Source organism: Vulpes lagopus, chromosome 21 (genome assembly GCF_018345385.1).
Source record: "Vulpes lagopus strain Blue_001 chromosome 21, ASM1834538v1, whole genome shotgun sequence".
Taxonomy (NCBI): Eukaryota; Metazoa; Chordata; class Mammalia; order Carnivora; family Canidae; genus Vulpes; species Vulpes lagopus.
In genome coordinates, this window is record NC_054844.1 from 37,343,157 (window position 1) to 37,362,152 (window position 18,996).

At 33.8% G+C, this 18,996-nt stretch overlaps 1 protein-coding gene across 4 annotated transcripts in view; it reads right to left on the reverse strand.

The window, feature by feature from the left end:
- SCAF11 (SR-related CTD associated factor 11) overlaps positions 1–18,996 on the reverse strand; it is a 73,615-nt gene that overhangs the window by 20,210 nt on the left and 34,409 nt on the right. For 3 of the 4 annotated variants that reach the window (XM_041735807.1, XM_041735808.1, XM_041735806.1), the window contains 3 exons: positions 13,333–13,410; positions 9,143–9,240; positions 6,959–7,020 (listed from right to left, as the gene is read on the reverse strand). In XM_041735807.1, the coding sequence (XP_041591741.1) occupies positions 6,959–7,020; positions 9,143–9,240; positions 13,333–13,410 (238 nt within the window). Of the gene's footprint in view, positions 1–6,958; positions 7,021–9,142; positions 9,241–13,332; positions 13,411–17,607; positions 17,776–18,996 lie in introns of all 4 variants that reach the window. The other variant, XM_041735809.1, reaches the window with a different exon arrangement.

The following is an 18,996-nucleotide window of genomic DNA, read 5'->3' on the forward strand; positions in this document are numbered from 1 at the left end:
CCACCCAGGGATCCCTATGCCAATAATTTCTAATCCAGATGAATGAATTTCACAATTTCATATACTTTATTCATTAGTTTGAGTAGTGTATAACATATAAATAACTTCAGGCATAAAGTCACACATGAATGTTCAAATATCAGCCCCTCCCTACTTCAAAAATGTTAAGAAATGAAAGAAGCTGGGCAGCCTGGGTGGCTCAGCGGTTTAGTGCTGCCTTCAGCCCAGGGTGTGATCCTGGAGACCCGGGATCGAGTCCCACATCGGGCTTCCTGCATGGAGCCTGTTTCTCCCTCTGCCTGTGTCTCTGCCTGTGTCTCTGTATATCTCATGAATAAATAAATAAAATCTTAAAAAAAAAGAAAGAAATGAAAGAAGCTAAATGAGTTGCTTCCAAAATCTACTCAAGCAGTCCTAGGTAAAAGACAAGGTTTTCTCAAGAAGTTCTTTTATAAAAAGAAATTTAAATTACCCTTAGGACACAATGGCTCTTAGTCAGTGTAACTAGGTAAATAAATAAAGATGTATTTAATATGCATAACTTGCCGCTAACTCTACCTTCATCTTAATCTCTTAATTCTTTGCTCAGTCATCAAATGCCTACATTTAAGCACCTAAGGTTGCTTTTCTCTGGTATAACTTTGAGACATTACTGCCCTCAAACTTTGAGACAATTACAAGTGACATTTATAGGTTCTCTTCGTGTCTTCTAAAGAAGCAATTTGTTAATAAACAGTATTGAAGAAACATAACATGATTTTTTTTTAAAGGAGAAACATTTTAATGTAGTAGAACCAATGAAAACAAACATTAGAAGAAATGTTCCCACCAAAGGGCAGAGATCAGACCATGAGCACCATTAGATGCTAGCAACTCTCCCTGCCACCACCTCACACTGAAATGAAGGAAGGGGCTGATGAGTCACTTGCCTTTTTTCAGATTTTAATTCAATTAACATATAGTGTATTATATTAAGTTTCAGAGGTAGAGTTCAATGGCTCATCAATTATATATAACACCCAGTGCTCATTACATCATGTGCCTTCCTTAATGCCTGTCACTCAGTTGCTTCATCGCCCCCCCCCCCTCCAAGGACCCTCAGTTTGTTTTCTATGATTATTAAGAGTCTCTTATGGTTTTGTTTTCCTCTCTGATTTCGTCTTTATTTTTCCTTCCCCTATGCTCCTCTCTGTATTGTTTCTTAAATTTCACAAGTGAAATCATGATAATTGTCTTCCTCTGATTTATTTTGCTTAGCATAACACCTTCTAGTTCCATCCACGGCATTGCAAATGGCAAGATTTCATTTGTTTTTGGTGGCTGGGTAATATTCTATTTTATACACACACACACACACACACACCCCACATCTGCTGAGGGACTCTGGGCTCTTTCCATAGTTTGGCTATTGTGGACATTGCTGCTATAAACATTGGGACTCAGGTGCCCCTTCCAAGCCCTACCTTTGTATCTTTGGGGTAAATACCTAGTAGTGCCAATTGCTGGATTATAGGGTAGCTCTATTTTTAACTTTCTGAGGAACCACCATACTGTTTTCCAGAGTGGCTATACCAGCTAGCATTCCCACTAGCATTGTAAAAGGGAGGAACATGAAAAGTAAAAACTCTTAAAGGTCCTATTCCTATAACTGTGATTTATGAACTTTACTCTGAAAAAAAAAAAAAAAAAAGACTTATTACATTTCTGAAAGGCAAGGCAAAATAATCAGATAATTGACCTGTAAGTAGGGAACAGACATGATGCTATCAAAATGATAGTTAATTCTATACTAATTATTTTTTTAGCTCAAAAGTACATCCAAACAAGAGCTATCAAAATAAGATAATAATTTGAGTTATAAAGGCTGTAGACAACCATAAAATGAAAGGTTTAAGATGGCTAAAATTACTAATATCATGCTTTCGTATTACCTGTAGTGGGAAGAGACCCCAGATCCAGAGTCAGAAAACTGGTCAAATCCTGGCTGCTCTGAATGTTAGCTATGTGGTCTTGGTCAAGACACGGAGCCTTTTAAAACTGCCTTAAAGTTTACAATTATGAACGTCTCTGAACTTTCTACAACATACAAAAACATGATACCTACAGAACAGATTTGACTAATGTTAACATTTAGCCATTTTTATTTAACATTAATCTGTCTCCTTCCTTAATTAAAGGAAACTACTTACCAGAAATTGGTAGTATGTTCTCATGCATGTTTTTATTACTTAAGCTTTCCGAGTCTTGGTTTTCTATTTGTTACTCTATAGATCAATTATCTTTTATTATCATAAGTAGTTGCAGCCAAGGACAATCAAAGAGTAAGTACTTAATAGCCACTACCACTTTGCCTGATATCCTGGAAAATGCTATTCAGAAAATACCCACAAGAAACTTAAAATCTTATAGAAGAAAAAATTAAAAAAAACAACCAACCCACACACATATGTGACAGGTTTCAATAACTCTAGCAATTACTCTTTTTGGTGCTCATATTGTCCCATTTTTTGGCTAGAGGGAGCCCAATCAAATTGATCCCTAAGACTTTATGTTATGATGCCAATGGCCTAAAAAACTTCCTTGATTTTAGAAAAATGTTCTAGGAACATCTTATTTAGTACCTCAAACCCAGAATCAGTTGTTTACTTCAAGGTGCCCTGGTACTTTTATTGGGAAATAGTATTTGAAGAAATCCAGGCACCAGGGCTGGGTTACAGTGTTTTCGTACCATTTACAAATTTTATTTTATAAATACTAAAACAGCTCTTTAGTTACCTTGTAGTGAAAAGAACCCTTCTCCCCCAATTCATGTCTACCTGGAAACCTCAGAATACTGCCATTTAGAAATAGGGTCTTGGTAGATGCAATTAAGGTAAGATTGATAGAAGATCATACTGGATTAGGGTGGACGCTAACTAAATACAATGAGAGTGTCCTTATCAGACACAGAAAATTATACAGGGAGACACAGAGAAGGATACATAGAGAGATACAGAAAGGACATGTGGAGATGGAGATGCCAAAGATGCAGCTACAAGCCAAAGAATGCCAAAGATTGCCAGGAGCCACCAGAAGTTAGGAAGAAGCAAGGAACTGCTGGGGAATTACCCCAAAGATACAGATGCAATGAAACGCCGGGACACCTGCACCCCGATGTTTATAGCAGCAATGTCCACAAAAGCCAAACTGTGGAAGGAGCCTCGGTGTCTATCGAAAGATGAGTGGATAAAGATGATGTGGTTTATGTATACAATGGAATATTCCTCAGCCATTAGAAACGACAAATACCCACCATTTGCTTCAACCTGGATGGAACTGGAGGGTATTATGCTGAGTAAAGTAAGTCAATCGGAGAAGGACAAACGTGTTCTCATTCATTTGGGGAATATAAATAGTAGTGAAAGGGAATATAAGGGAAGGGAGAGGAAATGTGTGGGAAATATCAGAAAGGGAGACAGAACATAAAGACTCCTAACTCTGGGAAACGAACTACGGGTGGTGGAAGGGGAGGAGGGCGGGGGGTGGGGGTGAATGGGTGACGGGCACTGAGGGGGGCACTTGACGGGATGAGCACTGGGTGTTATTCTGTATGTTGGTAAATTGAACACCAATAAAAAATAAATTTATTATTAAAAAAAAAAAAGGAAGAAGCAAGGAAGGATTCTTCCCTAGAACCTTCAGAGAGAGCATGGGTCTGCCAACATCTTGACTTCAGAATTCTAACCTCCAGAATGGTGAGAAAACAAATTTCTGTTGTTTTAGGCCACCAAGTTTGTGGTTAATTTGTTACAACAGCTCTAGGGAACTAATGTAGACCTAGGCATAGCTTTCTTTTGTTTTTAAATCAACTCATAAATAAAAATTAATAATACAGGCATAATAAATCGTAAAACTTCCTTACATGCAGAATCAAACTTTTTCTAATTACACACCTTCCTGGACTTACGATGGGATTATGTTTCAACAAACACACTACACTGTAAGTTGAAAATACTTACATTTAATACACCTGAGCTACCAAACATCACAGCTTAGCCTACCCTACCTTAAACACACTCAGAACATTGCCATTAGCCTACAGTTGGGCAAAATCACCTAATACAAAACCTATTTTATAATAGTGTTGAATATCTCATAGATAGAATTTACTGAATACTGTACTGAAAGTGAAAAACAGATAGGCTGTATGGGTACAGATTGGTTATATTAGTAGAAGTATATTAGCTTTTTACTCTCATGATTGCATGGCCCAGCATCACAAGAGTACTGTATGTACTACGCATACGTAATACTGGCCCAGGAAAAGATCAAAATTCAAAGTGTACTTTCTACTGAATGTGTGTCACTTTCTCACCAACAGAAAATCAGAAATCCTAAGTCTAACCATCATAAATTGGGGACCATCTGTAATCTGAAAATAAATAGATCTTATTTATATATGACATGCAAATATCCATGTTTCTTCAGAGCACCTCTAGTGGTTGTAGAGTAGGCTTCTTAAGTGTTCAAGAGAGAATTCTTGATAATACTCCTAAACATTCTATCAGCATTCACCATTTCAGTAATTAGCAACACCATTTTAACAGTTCAACAGGCCAAGACCTTAGAATCAGCCTTATATGCAGTATTCAATCCATCAGCAAATTCTGTTAATTTCACCTCTGAAATATATTCAGAATTGAACCACTTCTCACTATTTCCACCAATACCTTCTTGGCCCAATCTACCGTGATCCGTAGCCTAGAAAATGGCCACCTAACTAGTCTCTCAGACCTCCTATGATCTATTCTCCCCATAACAGGAAATTTACCCTTTAATAACATGTCAGATCATGTTACCCTAGAAAATTCTTCTCATTTCACACAGGCCCTAAAGGACCTGCCTACCAATGTCCTACTCTTCCTCCTCTACCTAACTCAATCATTTTAGTTATAGTGACCAATGTGCTATTTCTTGAACATACCAAGGTTGCTCTTGCTCGGGGCTTTTGTATTTGCTATTGCCTCACAAGCTAGAACACTCTTCCCTGGGATATCTTCATCGCTTCCATCCCTTAATTCTTTAGATTGCTAATTTAAATATAAACTTATCCAAGAGGATTTCCCTGATCCCTTATATAAAATATCATATCCACAATGTCATCACCCTTTATCACTTTAAAAACACTTATCACTACCTGTCATATTATACATTTATCTTTTTATTGTCCACAGAAGATACACTATTAGCAAGTACTTTATCTCTTTTGTATACTACTATACTCCTAAGAGTCTATGGGAAGAGTTGATCTCAATTCCCTTTGGCTCTACTAGTATAAACATTTTATACTGAGTACGCACTGTATACGGATTTAGAATTTAAATCTGAGTAACTTTCATTAAATAACTAAATACATGTTAACTATGTCATCAGGTACATAATCTATTTTAATGAAATAAGTAAAACTGGCCATTTCACATATATTAAACTCCTTCAAGTAAAAAGCAACATCATAGGAAAAACTAAAAGGAAAATCAAGTACCCTCAATGAATCCAGGTTTGTAAAGACATTTGCTCATAACTACCGAGGTATTAGTTAGTACTCCTGTAGTATCCACTCATAAAGCATAATGAGTATTTCTAACTATTCTAAGCCAAACAAATTAATTCAGGCATCTTTACTCAAGTAGACTCTATGTTACAGGGCTTGGACAGTGTTAACCTTCTGGCAGGAAGAGTTTTCTCTCCCTAAAAAGAAGTCCATGCAGAAGACATATACTAAAGGAATTTTTAGTAGTCCTAAGATTAAGATTAATATAGGGAGAACATGCCAAGTTACTAAAGAAAATCTAACTCATTTATCTTCCTCAGCATTAAATTTCATATCAGATCTTAGAGTTACTGAGCAAAGGTTATCCATAAAAAAGGATGCTAATCTATAGCAAAGACAGAAAAACAAAGTTTTGACACCTAAACTTTTTAGGTGTTAAAACTTTTTAACAAAAGAAAAATGCTATATAACCACAGAAGTCCTTATATTACTACTTTCATATTAATAGTAAATTCAACGGCAGTAAATGTTGGGACCTATAAACCTGAAAGATCATGTTAATTCCACTCAGAAAAAGTAACAACACCCAAACTTCATAACATAAAAAATGAAGCTGATTATCATTTATTTTTAAGACCAATGAATTCATTAATTCTCTGAATCTATAAATAGAAATTCATTGTAACCTAACCTGTAAAATAAATGTGCATCCCCTTGCTTACAAACAGCTCACAGTAAATTTTTCTTTGGAACAGAATAAACGGCTTGAACCCTGAGGAGGAGTCACAAAGCACAAAAATGGTGCCATTTTTCTCAGGCTCTGTTGCAGGCTTTCCTGAATTAGAGAACCACGCACCAGACAAGAACAAAAGACAAGAATATTTAACTGCTCATGTAGATAAATCTATAAGAGGTGCTTCATTTCCAAACAAAAGTTTCAAATTAAAAGTGTGGCTAGAGGCCAAACCACAACTTCTCCTGGGAACTGTGACTTAACTTCCTACTGCCACAGACTTCTCCTAGTAACCATGAAGCTACTGCTTAGTTTCTGGCCCACAAACTGTTTTACCTCACCCCCCTAAGGACTTGTGCAGAGTGCAGTTAAGACCACATGCAGGCTGCTAACCACCAAGTAATTAGAAAACTCTTCTCTCCTTCCCTTTTCTAACACAAACAGCACGTGTGTGCACATACACTCACAGGCCATCTCTTCCATCTCTCCAAGCTGAGCATAAAGGGGAGAAGACAGCATAGGTGACTCCAGGAAAACAGTTTATACAGGACCGATCATAAGAGACAGAACTCAGTAGAGTTTTGGACATGACTATTTTCCAAACCAAAACATAACTAATAATTCTTATTAGAACTTTAACACAAGCATTGAAGTTAAAAAACAAATAAGATAGAAAACACAAGAAAGTCACTTACTATGTGTCATCTTCAAGCCATTAAGTTTTGCACTTAATAGATCTTCTTTTACGACTTTTTTCCTGTAAACATTAATAAAGAGGTGAAATAACTAAGTTATTACTCTGCCCATTTACTTTCAATTTGCTGCTAAGCAAAATAAGACTTTTAAATTCTAGCAAAGAAAGCATGACTAGTTGTCACTCCCCATTCAGTTGCCACTTTCCACTCCAATGACTTATAAATGAGGTTCATTACCAAGAAAAAAAAAATCTACCAAGAAAAAAAATTTTTCCCAATTCCCCTCCCTGGAATTAGTATAAAGTATCAGATAGGGAGAGATGTCAGTTTTGTTTTTTTTTTTTTTTTTTTCAACTGCTTTAGAAGGGAGGCAACACTGAATGGATATCTAAGTGTTGTAGAGACTAGTCTATGTGCAGTAAATGTAAGATTGAATGAGAAGAATGCTAAAAACATTCAGAGCCTACAAAGATATTAAAATATTGAATATTCAATAGCTGACAGATTTTCCACCTTGGGAGAAATCATGAAGGAGCTGACTTGGTAGGCAAATGCAAATTATTATTTTGCATCTGTTATTTCTCTATACCATCCACTACTGCAAATCCCTGAGAAAAAGCAGTTAAGCATATGGACTATTTCAGCTGTGTTAGACCCACTGAATGGCCCTGTTATAGGTCAGACAGTGACAACCACTGCACTCTCAGTAAGCGCCAGAAAAAATTCAGAGAAAGCATAAAATCCATATCCATGACACAGCTACACCTAGTGATAGGAGATGAAGCTAGCAGAAGTTCTTCAGTGTGCTGGGAGAAGTGTGCAACTATCTTCTATGTAAACATAAAATGCGAGAATCAAAACTGACTCATACAGTTAAAACATTAATAAAATTTGCTCTAATGCAGTTACTAATAACTTGGTTTTATGACTGGGTTCTTGGAATGTTGTGTTCCATAAATCCCTTAAAATCACATACAAAGTTTTGTCTGTAAGTATGTTTTATGAACTGCTTTTCCGGTAGAAGGTGTCTGTAGCCTTCTTCAGATTCTCAAAGTCTGTAACTTCCAAAAAGAATAAGAGCTGCAGTACTATAAATTGTGGCATAATTTAATAAACCTTAAGAACTATTGTCAAATATTTTAGCAACTAAATAAATCTACCCTGTTAATAAATAAGTAGTCTGGGGAGGTGCCTGAGAGGTGCAGTTGGTTAAATGTCCGACTTTTGGTTTCAGCTTGGGTCTTGATCTCAAAGTCCTGATATCAAGCTCCATGTGAGGCTACATGCTCAGCATGGAGTCTGCTTAAGACTCTCTCTCCCTCTGCTGCCCCCTTGCCTAAAATAAATGAATCTTTAAAAGAAGAAGAAAAAAAGTAATTAGTACCCTGATTTAATGTACTAATCAATCATAGATTTAAATATGAATTGGCAATATATATTGTCTTAGGAATACAACTTTTGGACAGTTGTGAATATATGTCAGATCAAAATGGGCTTAACTTTTAAATGTATTAGAACAATTCACATATTAATAAATTAATTTCCAGTACACTATTAACTCAATTTAGTTAAAAAAAAATATGTTAAACATCTATTATACTTATGTACTAAACAGTGTATTTCTAGGCATTTATGTTTTAACAGCAGCAATTAAAGAAACAAATCCAAATGTGTTAAAACACAAATGGTTGTTACGGTAGGTACCAAGTACCTACTACAATATAAAGAAAGAAAATCATCAATAATAAGCAGTTTCAATTACAACTGTCTTATGAAGAATGCTGTACTATATATCATTAGTTACTTTCTACTTTTTGCCCATAAATATTAAAGCAGTGCTATGCAAAATGTGGTCAGTGGACTAGGGCTTATTCATTATTTGTCATATACAAAAATGAGTAAGCTTTAACTTACACTGCTATAACATTTTTATTTTACAAAACATCCATCTAAACAGATTACAGAAAAAAAACTAAAAAAAAAAAAATCATCAAAGATACAGTTAAAATTCTATTTTCAGATTTCAGCTGGTCTTTTCTTAAATTACCAAGTGTGTGCTTTAAAAGAGGTAACTGAATACATTTAAACTCCACATCATTAAAAAAAAGAAAAAGTATTCTTCTTCATACTAGCTCTCTTCTGGTTCTAAACATTTGGACTCCAGTTCTAAAGTTTATCACTAACCTCATATAGCTTTTAGAATTTTCACAACAGGAGAGCTGTTTCTTAAAAAAACTTTCAGTTTTGTCTTTTGTTTCTCTCAATTGTCTTTTTACTTGAACCTAGAAGAAAAGCAAAATCATTTATTTAGAGTGATAATCCAGCATCACAAATGATAACTTATCAATTCTCCTTTGAAAGGATAAAAAAGAAACAAAATTGTCTGAATGAAAGAGTAGCCCATATACATATGCTTATTTATTCAAGCATGCTAAACCGTTAAGACTGGTTAAGTATGCTAAAGCTCTGTGGAAAAAAAATAGTGAGAGGCGTGTAAACAGAAAGTGCTCATGAGCATAAATATATGTATATACATAGGACTGAGAAATTAACTCTATTTGAGGATAACAAAGAAGACTAATGACACGGTCTTAATGCAGGAATTTGTCTAAGGAAAAAATATTCTGAATGTAACAAAGGATACAGTTGCAAGCAACAATGAGAAGCCAATGAAGACAGGGAAGAGTGTATTAGCAGGATATGAAGTCGATGTAATATATTAGGACCAGATTATAAAGGGCCTCAAATAAGAAAATAACTCCAAGGGAACCAAAGAATAAATGGAGCTACTAAAGCAAATGAATGAAATGATCAAATCTCCTTTCCAAGATAAACTTTGTCAGTGATATGGAAAATGAACCAGTTAAGGAAGAGACTATTAAGAGTGGGAAACCAAAAGAAAATTCTTATAGTCATGTCTTATAGTCATGTCGATCTACACTGTGTGTGAGACAATAGTCATTAGCCATATGTGGCTAGTGAGCACTGAAATGTGGCTTCGTTGAATTGAGATGTACTCTAAGTGTAAAATATACATTGGATTTCAAAGATATAGAACAACAAAACACAAGGTAAAATATCTTAATAATAATTTTTAAAAAATACTGTATGTTGACAGTAGATATGTTGGATTAAATTAATTATAAAGATTGTTTCTTTTTACTCTTCTAATGTGAATACTAAAATTTTTAAATTATCATAGGTTGTAGTACATTTCTATCGGCAGAACCAGTCTAGATGACAGTATGAGGGCTTACAAAGAAGTGACGAGAGGAATGAAGAAGAAACACATTTAAGACATTTCTCTACCCAAAGACGACAGAGAAAGAAAAAATGGAAAAGTCTCAGATGAGTTCTTGATTTATTAATGTTAGATGAAGATATAAATCTGGTTCTGAGGAAAGAGATCTGGGCTAGTGTTAGAGTTTTAGAAGCCATGCAAATACACGTAAGAGCTTAAAGCTACTGGAGTACTCGAGAAGATGTAGAAAGTATCCCCAGAAAATTGAGAGGAACTTAAAATTTTAGAAATTATTTTTAAAAAGGTTAAGGTAGGCAGAGAGCAAAGATTGTAAAAGGTCAGATTAGTAAGACAAACATATATACAAAATTCATAAAAGGATTTTACCGTAAGCCCAAGAAAATAAAGGGTAGTCAAGAGCACCACATGCAGAAAACAAAAACTATTCCAACCTTAGTGAGGACAGTTTTAGTAAAATAACATGATAGAGGTAAATGTTCAATGTAGGTTGAAAAGGAATTATGAAAAGGGAGTAAGTAAGCAAGTATAGATGTCTCTATAGTAAGCAACTATAGATAACTGGAAAGGAATAAAGATGATAAAGTGAAGATTCAGAAGTAAAGGTCAAAAGAAAATATTAAGAACATGTAAGTAATATCACATAATAGGAAATACTTTTTAAGTCTAACTAAATTAGGTTACCACTGCACCAAACTTTTTTATTACTATTTTCTATTTATTTTTTAAAGATTTTATTTACTTATTCATGAGAGACACACAGAGAGAAGCAAAGAAAGACACAGGCAGAGTGGAGAAGCAGGCTCCCTGCCAGGAGCCTGATGCAGAACTCAATCCCAGGACCCCAAGGGTCACGACATGAGCCAAAGGCAGACACTTAACCACTGAGCCACCCAGGTGCCCTGCACCAAACTTTTTTGAAAAAGATAGATAGATAGATAGATAGATAGATAGATAGATAGATAGATAGATGATAGATAGATAGATGATAGATAGATAGATTGACTTCAGAGGGGGAGGGGCGGGGGGAGAGAGAGAGAAAGAGAGAAAGTCCCAAGCAGACTCTGCGCTCAGTGTGGTGCCTGACCTGGGCCCAATCTCATAACTCTGCTCTGAGATCACAATCTGAGTGGAAAGCAAGAGTGAGATACTCAACCCACCCAGGCAACACTGCACCAAAATTTTAATTGAAGTAAAACATATACCATATTAAATATAAAACATAAACTGTTATTCCAAGCAACAAAACTTTATTTCACATAAAGCAACAAAAAAAGTTTTAGAGGAAAATGTCTTTGGAAGCTAGTTCATGCCAATACATCTTCAGCAACATAATATATACATAGTCTGGAAAAACAGAGAAGCTGTCTTTCAAAGCAGCCATGTCTTAATTTTGATCATAATATTACACATTTATATAACATATCTTTTCTCCAAGAATACTAATTTATACAGATTTATAATTACACAATTACAACCAGCAAAATCATTTTTTACATATGTCATGTTATTTCAATTGCAGTCTCATTTGTTCCTTGTCACTGAGATTCATCTGGTAAAAATATATCAAAACAAATTATAAATACCTACACTGAGAATATCTTATGCTTAAATAGTTTTAGGTCACTTCCATACCTCTTCCTACTCACAAAGACAGGAACCAAGCTGTTTTTGACTTATCCTGCTACTTGGGAACATCCCCCAACCAACCATCGAGGGCATCAGGTATGTATATAGTAAGAATTCTTTTCTTTTTTTTTTTTTTTTAAAGTAAACTCTACCTGTAACGGGCGGGGTGGGGGTGGGGCTCAAATTCATTACCCTGAGATCAAGAGCTGCATACTCAGGGGCACCTGGGTGGCTCAGTGGTTGAGCATCTGCCTTTGGCTCAGGTTGTGATCCCGGGATCGAATCCTGCACTGGGCTCCTCATAGGGAGCCTGTTTCTCTCTCTGCCTATGTCTCTGCCTCTCTCTCTCTGTGTGAAAGAAGAAAGAAAAGGAAGAAAAGGAAGAAAAGAAAGAAAGAAAAAAGAGAAAGAGAGAAAGAAAGAAAAGAAAAGAAAGAGAAAAGAAAAGAAAAGAAAAGAAAAGAAAAGAAAAGAAAAGAAAAGAAAAGAAAAGAAAAGAGTTGCACATTCCACCAATGGAGCCAGAATTGCTGATTCTTAAAAGTATTTTTGGCTATACATCATTCATGACTTGTACATGAATCTTCTCATACAAGAGGATATCTTCTCATACATTTTACATAACTACTTACTCTCCTTTTGTCTTTTTGCCTTTTACTCATTAACTCAGGTATATGTTCCTATTTCTTTTTATTCTTTTATTTGTAAAAATGAATCTAACTATAAATCATAATCATGACTCATAATCATAAATAACGTCAATGAGATATGTATTTAAATGTGCATCTCATGAAAGTTATTAGGATTAAGCACTATAATAAAATCATACTTAATAAAAGTCATCTGCCCATGCCAACCTGGAAACTATGAGAAATCTCTCAAGATCTCTATCAATCCCTGCATTCTCCTCCAGCTGCTCACTTTCTTTCAAGTACCAGCACTTAAAGACACCATTTTATATTTAGTTTTATTAGCTTAATTTTCCTAACATAATAATGCTTTTCATGAAAGACAATTTTTGGGTATTTCAAACTTAAGTTTCAGTGCACTTGGTCTTTGAATCTCCTATTTCATTTCAAACCCCTTCTCAATGGAAAAATGTATTCAAAGCACTATCCAATTAATCAATAAGTGTTCCTGACATACAAAAGTCCTCACACTAAAAAATTTTTTAATTTAAACCTCCTGCAATATAAGACTAAATGTAAAACTTCTTTTAGAGCAACAGAAGTAGTATTTTGTGGAAAATCATAAGGTAACTAACATGGATATGTCTTCTTTAAGAGGGCAAAGAAAAAAAAGGTTCAGAATTTTTGTATCCTTGTAGGTAAGTCTGGGCTTGCCATGCTAAAAAGAAATGATAAATCATATATTAAATCTAAAGTGGAACAATTCATAAACATACTCAAACTGGCAATTTATGAAGGCAAAATCATCTCAACTAAGTTTATACAATTCATGCTACAAAATAAAACTTGAGTCTTACCTTAACACAACCTTCCAATGCACTCAATTTAAACACTGCCTGAAACGGTTTTCGGTCAACAGGACATGAAGCCAGTATCTGAAAAATGATTAGCAAATTATAACTTTACAAGTGTTTCTTTAGGAAAGATCAAAATTAAACTATAACAAATGCATTTATAATAAGTTTTCTACTGGAAAAGGAAATAGATAATTTTTTTCTTCTTTCAAATATAAAAATACTTTGCATCTGTACCATGTCAGAGAGTAATACATATCTTAAATTTGTTAAATTCATTCAAACACTTATTAAGCACCTACTATATGCTAGATAAGTGCACTACAACAATCAATGAGAGATAAAAATCTGTTATCAAGATAATATCTATTAAGACCTGCTTATGGGGATCCCTGGGTGGCTCAGCGGTTTAGCACCTGTCTTGGGCCCAGGGCCTGATCCTGGAGTCCCGGGATCGAGTCCCACATCAGGCTCCCTGCATGGAGCCTGCTTCTCCCTCTGCCTGTGTCTCTGCCTCTCTCTCTCTCTCTCTCCGTCTCTCATGAATAAATAAAATCTTAAAAAAAAAAAAAAAAAAGACCTGCTTACACAGCTGAGAACTACTGGTATATTGAAAGGAGAACTACACTGAAATCAACAGCTCTGTGATCTAAAGCACTTGGGCAACTCTAAATCAGCTATAGAAGGAATGGCTTAGACAGGTCCTGTACAGATTTCAATATTCTATGACTTAATATTTCTCTCCAAATCAATTATTTTGAATAAACAGTTATATCAGCAATAACTTCTCCGGAAAGTTTCTTATATATCCTTCAGAGAATATCCAATGCATATACATATATATGGTATATCTTTTTAACATACAAGATAATTAATTCATATGCTGAACTGAATTTTTTCTTTTAATTATGTATCTTAGATTGGTTTATATTACTAAGTGGCCCTATTCTTAATTAATACCATGGTATGCCTAAGAGTTTTAATTTACACTTCTTTCAAATAAGTAAAAGTGGGCATATTTTCTTATCTTTAAGAGCTCTTCAAAGTTCTTTTTCTTTAAATTGTTTATTCATGCCCTTTGCCTAACTTTTTTATTAGGTTGCTGGTCTCTTTAAGAAAACTGAATTGTAGGCATTCTTTATAGATTAAGGAAAATCATCTTTTGATCACTAATTGGTTCTAAATGAACTTTATTCTGATAAAATTATTTCCTGTACTTTCAAAACTAATGTGATCAACTACAGGAGTTTCTCTCATTATATATTTAACTATTTATACAGGAATAGGTCTATATTTAAATAATTTGAGATGGAGTGTGTTGTCCACTAGAGTAGGAGGGAAGATTCTGTACCATATAAAAATGCCAAAAGAGGATATTATTAATACTTACAGTTATAAAAGTAAAATGGGATTTTAACAACATAATAGCAACATTCTAAAAGACCACAAGATAGTAAATGGAATTTTGATAAAATTATCTTATATTCCTTAGTGGAAAAAATGCCATTTTTGCCTTTCTGGACTTTGGAACATATCAAGATATGTTTATACAAGCACAGGAAGACCAGACCATATGTAGACTTTGATCATAAAATACATTTTTACAAAGCCTATGAGAGAAGTCAAAATATAAATTGAGTTACTTTTCACTACTCTGCTAAAAAGTAATTTTTCTTTTCCTGTTAAGTAAATAGGTCTTAATAAAATGCTTTACCACATCTGAATTAGGAAATGTCACCTTACTGTATTAAATCGGTTCTGACTGGTAAAAGCCAGCTCAGCTTACTTCCAAGTTTTATAGATTTAGGATGCTATTACTTTCCCTACAGAAAACTTGACCTTAAGAAGCTTTGCGACAAGTAGTGACAAAGCTGTCCATATCTTTTTAATAATGCATTGCAAATAGCAATTCTAGTTCAAGGAACTCAACTATGTGATTGTTGTTTACCACATTAGCATTTTACTATATGAAATTCCTTAAACTAGAAGTTGTATTAATATATTTATAATTCAAAATAATATTTAAAAGTGAAAACTTTCGGGGTGTCTGCATGGTTCAGTTAAGTGCTCAACTCTTGATTTCAGCTCAGGTCATGATCTCAGGGTTATGGGGTCAAGCCCCATGTTGGGCTCTGCACTGGGTGTTGAGCCTGCTTAAGATTTTCTTTCTACCTCCCTCTCTCTAGTTTAAAAAAATTTTTTTAATTTAAAAAAATAAAAATTTTCAAGTTCTTACAAATAACTAAAATTTCAGAATATACCTATTTCTATTTTAAAGGTAAATTTAGATAGACATTCAAGAAAAAACCAATGATAGATGCAAACTTTGTCTCTGTCAAGGTTTTTTAAAGAACTACTAACAAAGGGAAGTTCTGAATTTATTATCTACTTTCATATCTTGTCCTGATAAGTAACCTTGAACAAATTAGACTGTGTGTCTTGGCTACCTCATTTATGAATATACAGATAATAGAACCTCTCTCTATGGTTCTTATGGGAATGAATGGAATTACTCTAAGAGTGTATCGCATATACTAAGCATTGTGTAAAGTCTTCCAAATACCAACTAACTCCACTATACAAACAAAAACAAAAAAAGCTTAGTTTGTTAAGAAAAAGACAACCCACAATATGTTGTTTTACACCCAGGGGAGAGAAGTTCCTAAAGATTTTTTGTTGGAATTTGCAAAGCTCATGACACATATGGAAATTAATATATTTCATTGTATCTATTTCAATTTGTAACACTTAAGATCTAATGATAAAGCCTGCGTGTTCAAGAAATTTACTTTATCAGGTGCACCGAATCTTTCAAAACCCCTGAAATTACATAACCTTATTTTCTTTCTAATGATAAAGCCAGCGTGTTCAAGAAATTTACTTTATCAGGTGCACTAAATCTTTCAAAACCTCTGAAATTACATAACCTTATTTTCTTCCTTATTAAATTTCCTTGGTTGACACCAGCCAAATGCTACTCCTTCCTTTAAAACTGACAGTTTTAACCTGAGCCATTCCATTTTGATCTGTTTCAAATAATAGGGTTCTGAGTAAGATTTTGGTTTTGTTCTCTTCTCCGTAAGCATAATTGCCACAGATTTGTTTAAGGTTTCATTTGAAGAAAAGGTTGCAACTGCTACTACAAAAACAAAAAGAAAACAAAAAAATAGTTGGAAAACCGCTGATATATATTCTCACAATCTGTGTATACTTATATTTTCTATATATAGTTAGTACTAGAAAATAAGTTAATAGGTTTTCTTTAGCTCAGACTCAGTCATCAGAAAAAATGCTGAGAACCAAGTTATCCTCTCTAGTTAAGGAAAGCATAGGGAAGAAAATGAGCTACCTGTAGTAGATAAAATAAACTATCTTTGCTATGGCTACTTAGAATTGAGAACATCCATTTCTGACCTTATAACAGTTTAACAAACATTTCAAAGGGGAAATAGAAAAGAATTTCAGTTATCCTGAGTTAAGTCTTCATTGCATACTTCAGTAAACTAAGATTGACTAAAGAATAAAAAAAAATCAAAAACAGATTCTTAAAAATTAAATGGATCATTAATTTTTTATTAATGTATATTGTAAGAAAAGTACAAAGCTACATTAACACATGGCAGAATTGAAAGACATCATCATTAGCAGGAACTAATGCATAAAATTACACAAAATGCGATGATCAAATTAAAAATGGTTTGCGTTGGCCTAATTTTAAGGCATTCCCAAGGGTACTTAACCCTTATAAATCCAAGAGATATCCATTCAGAAAATGTCAGATATTTTAATCTTACTTTTCATAGTTTGTGTTAATATAATTGATTCATAATTTTTAAATTGTTTTAAAACTTCATATTTAAAACCAATGTAGAAAATTTTGAATATACTTATTATGCTTAAAAATGTGATTTTAGTTTTGAAAACTGTCCCAAATTGTTTTCCTTATATACAACAAAAAAATACCCCTTGATTATTCACCATTTTGATTCCTTACATACAACAAAAATACTCTTTAATTAATCACCTATTTAAACCAATATGGCTTTCATTTAAGTAATTTGTAAAGTATCTAGTTCCATAATCGAGGTTAGTTCAATAACACCATTCAACTTGATACAACTACAAAATTAATAGAATTTGATCACTGCTTTACAATGTAACGTATTAAAAAGTAGAGCATATATTTTATTGTGAAAGCTCTGTACTAAGGTTGTATCATTTAAGGAGGCAATTTTGATAGGAAAAAAAAATCTTCCTAATGATTTCAGTAAAACATACCCTAGTATTCTGAAGCGTTGTAAATTCCCAGCTCAGATAAACCCATATTTAAATGTAAGAACAGGAAACCTTCCTTATTTGGAATTCAGGATTCTTGATTTCTAATATTTCTTGCTTCCTGTTGCTGCTCTATCCTCAATCACAAAGGCTGCCTACAGATAGCCCCTCCTAGAGAGAGAGAAGCAAGTGTTAAAGGTAAGTGCTTAAAGACTAAATCTCAGTACCTATGCTCATAAGTAGGTTTGTCGGTTTATGGGAATCCCCAGAACATCTATCTTTCCTACTAACAAACAGAGCACATTATATATAACTACAGTTCTAAAACAAATAAAAAGGATTTAGAATGCATATCATTAGAGGCTTATTTTAAAAATCTATTTACAAGAACCTATTTTTCTTGTTGATGGTTCCAAGATACCTAGCCTGGACCTCCAAAGAAACTGCTCACCTGTATTCAGACTACATGTTCCCTATCACACTTAAACCAATTCTTTCAAGACAGTCCTTGTCAATCCACATTAATGAAACTCTTGAGTTTTTTATAACAGCTTTTAAGAATGTATTCCTAAAGGACAAATGACTGTCAGTGATAAAATTAACATCAAGAAAGTATTTTATCTAACTACTCAAGAACCCTTTCATGTTCTTGAAGATACAACAGTTGGGTAAGAATTACATTTAATTCTAATTTCTTTTTACATTTAATAGTTAATATTTTCTTTTCCTAGTAAAATAAAAAAAGAAAATTCCACAAACTACCTGTACAAATCATTTTAAAATTCTGACACTTAAAACTAGGCTATATAGCGATATGCATTAATTTACCCAATGGGTAAAAGCAGTATTAAATAAAAATCTATTACATTTATGCTTTAATGAATGTTCACAATTAAAAATATTCTTTGCTCTACTAAAGGTTTTACCAAAGGCTTAATCCATGAGGTGAAAACAACAGGGGATTTGGAATAATTAGTGACAAATTTAAGTTCTGGAGGACCCAGAACTAGCAACCTCTCTCACTTTTAAGGATGAAGACAGACAGTGCTGAACCACCTATTGCACAAGTTGTAATAATTAAATGAAATAATGTATTTGACCATGCTTTGTAAATTTTAAAGATAAGGACTAATAGTATTGTTCCATAGATGTTTAAATTTTTTTTATGGAGAACTATATAACAGAGAGGTTTAGTTTAATTCAGGAATAAAAATTAAAATTCCAGGAAAAATTTAAGAAATCCAGACAATACAGCTTTTAAAAGCATTCTAATCACCAGAATGTATAAATTTCTAATCGTTGTATAAAAGAATATCTGTACATAAAACACATCAGTAGTCAAGATGTAAGTCAACTAGTCAAATTCTAATTTCTTGGTTTATATTAATTCAA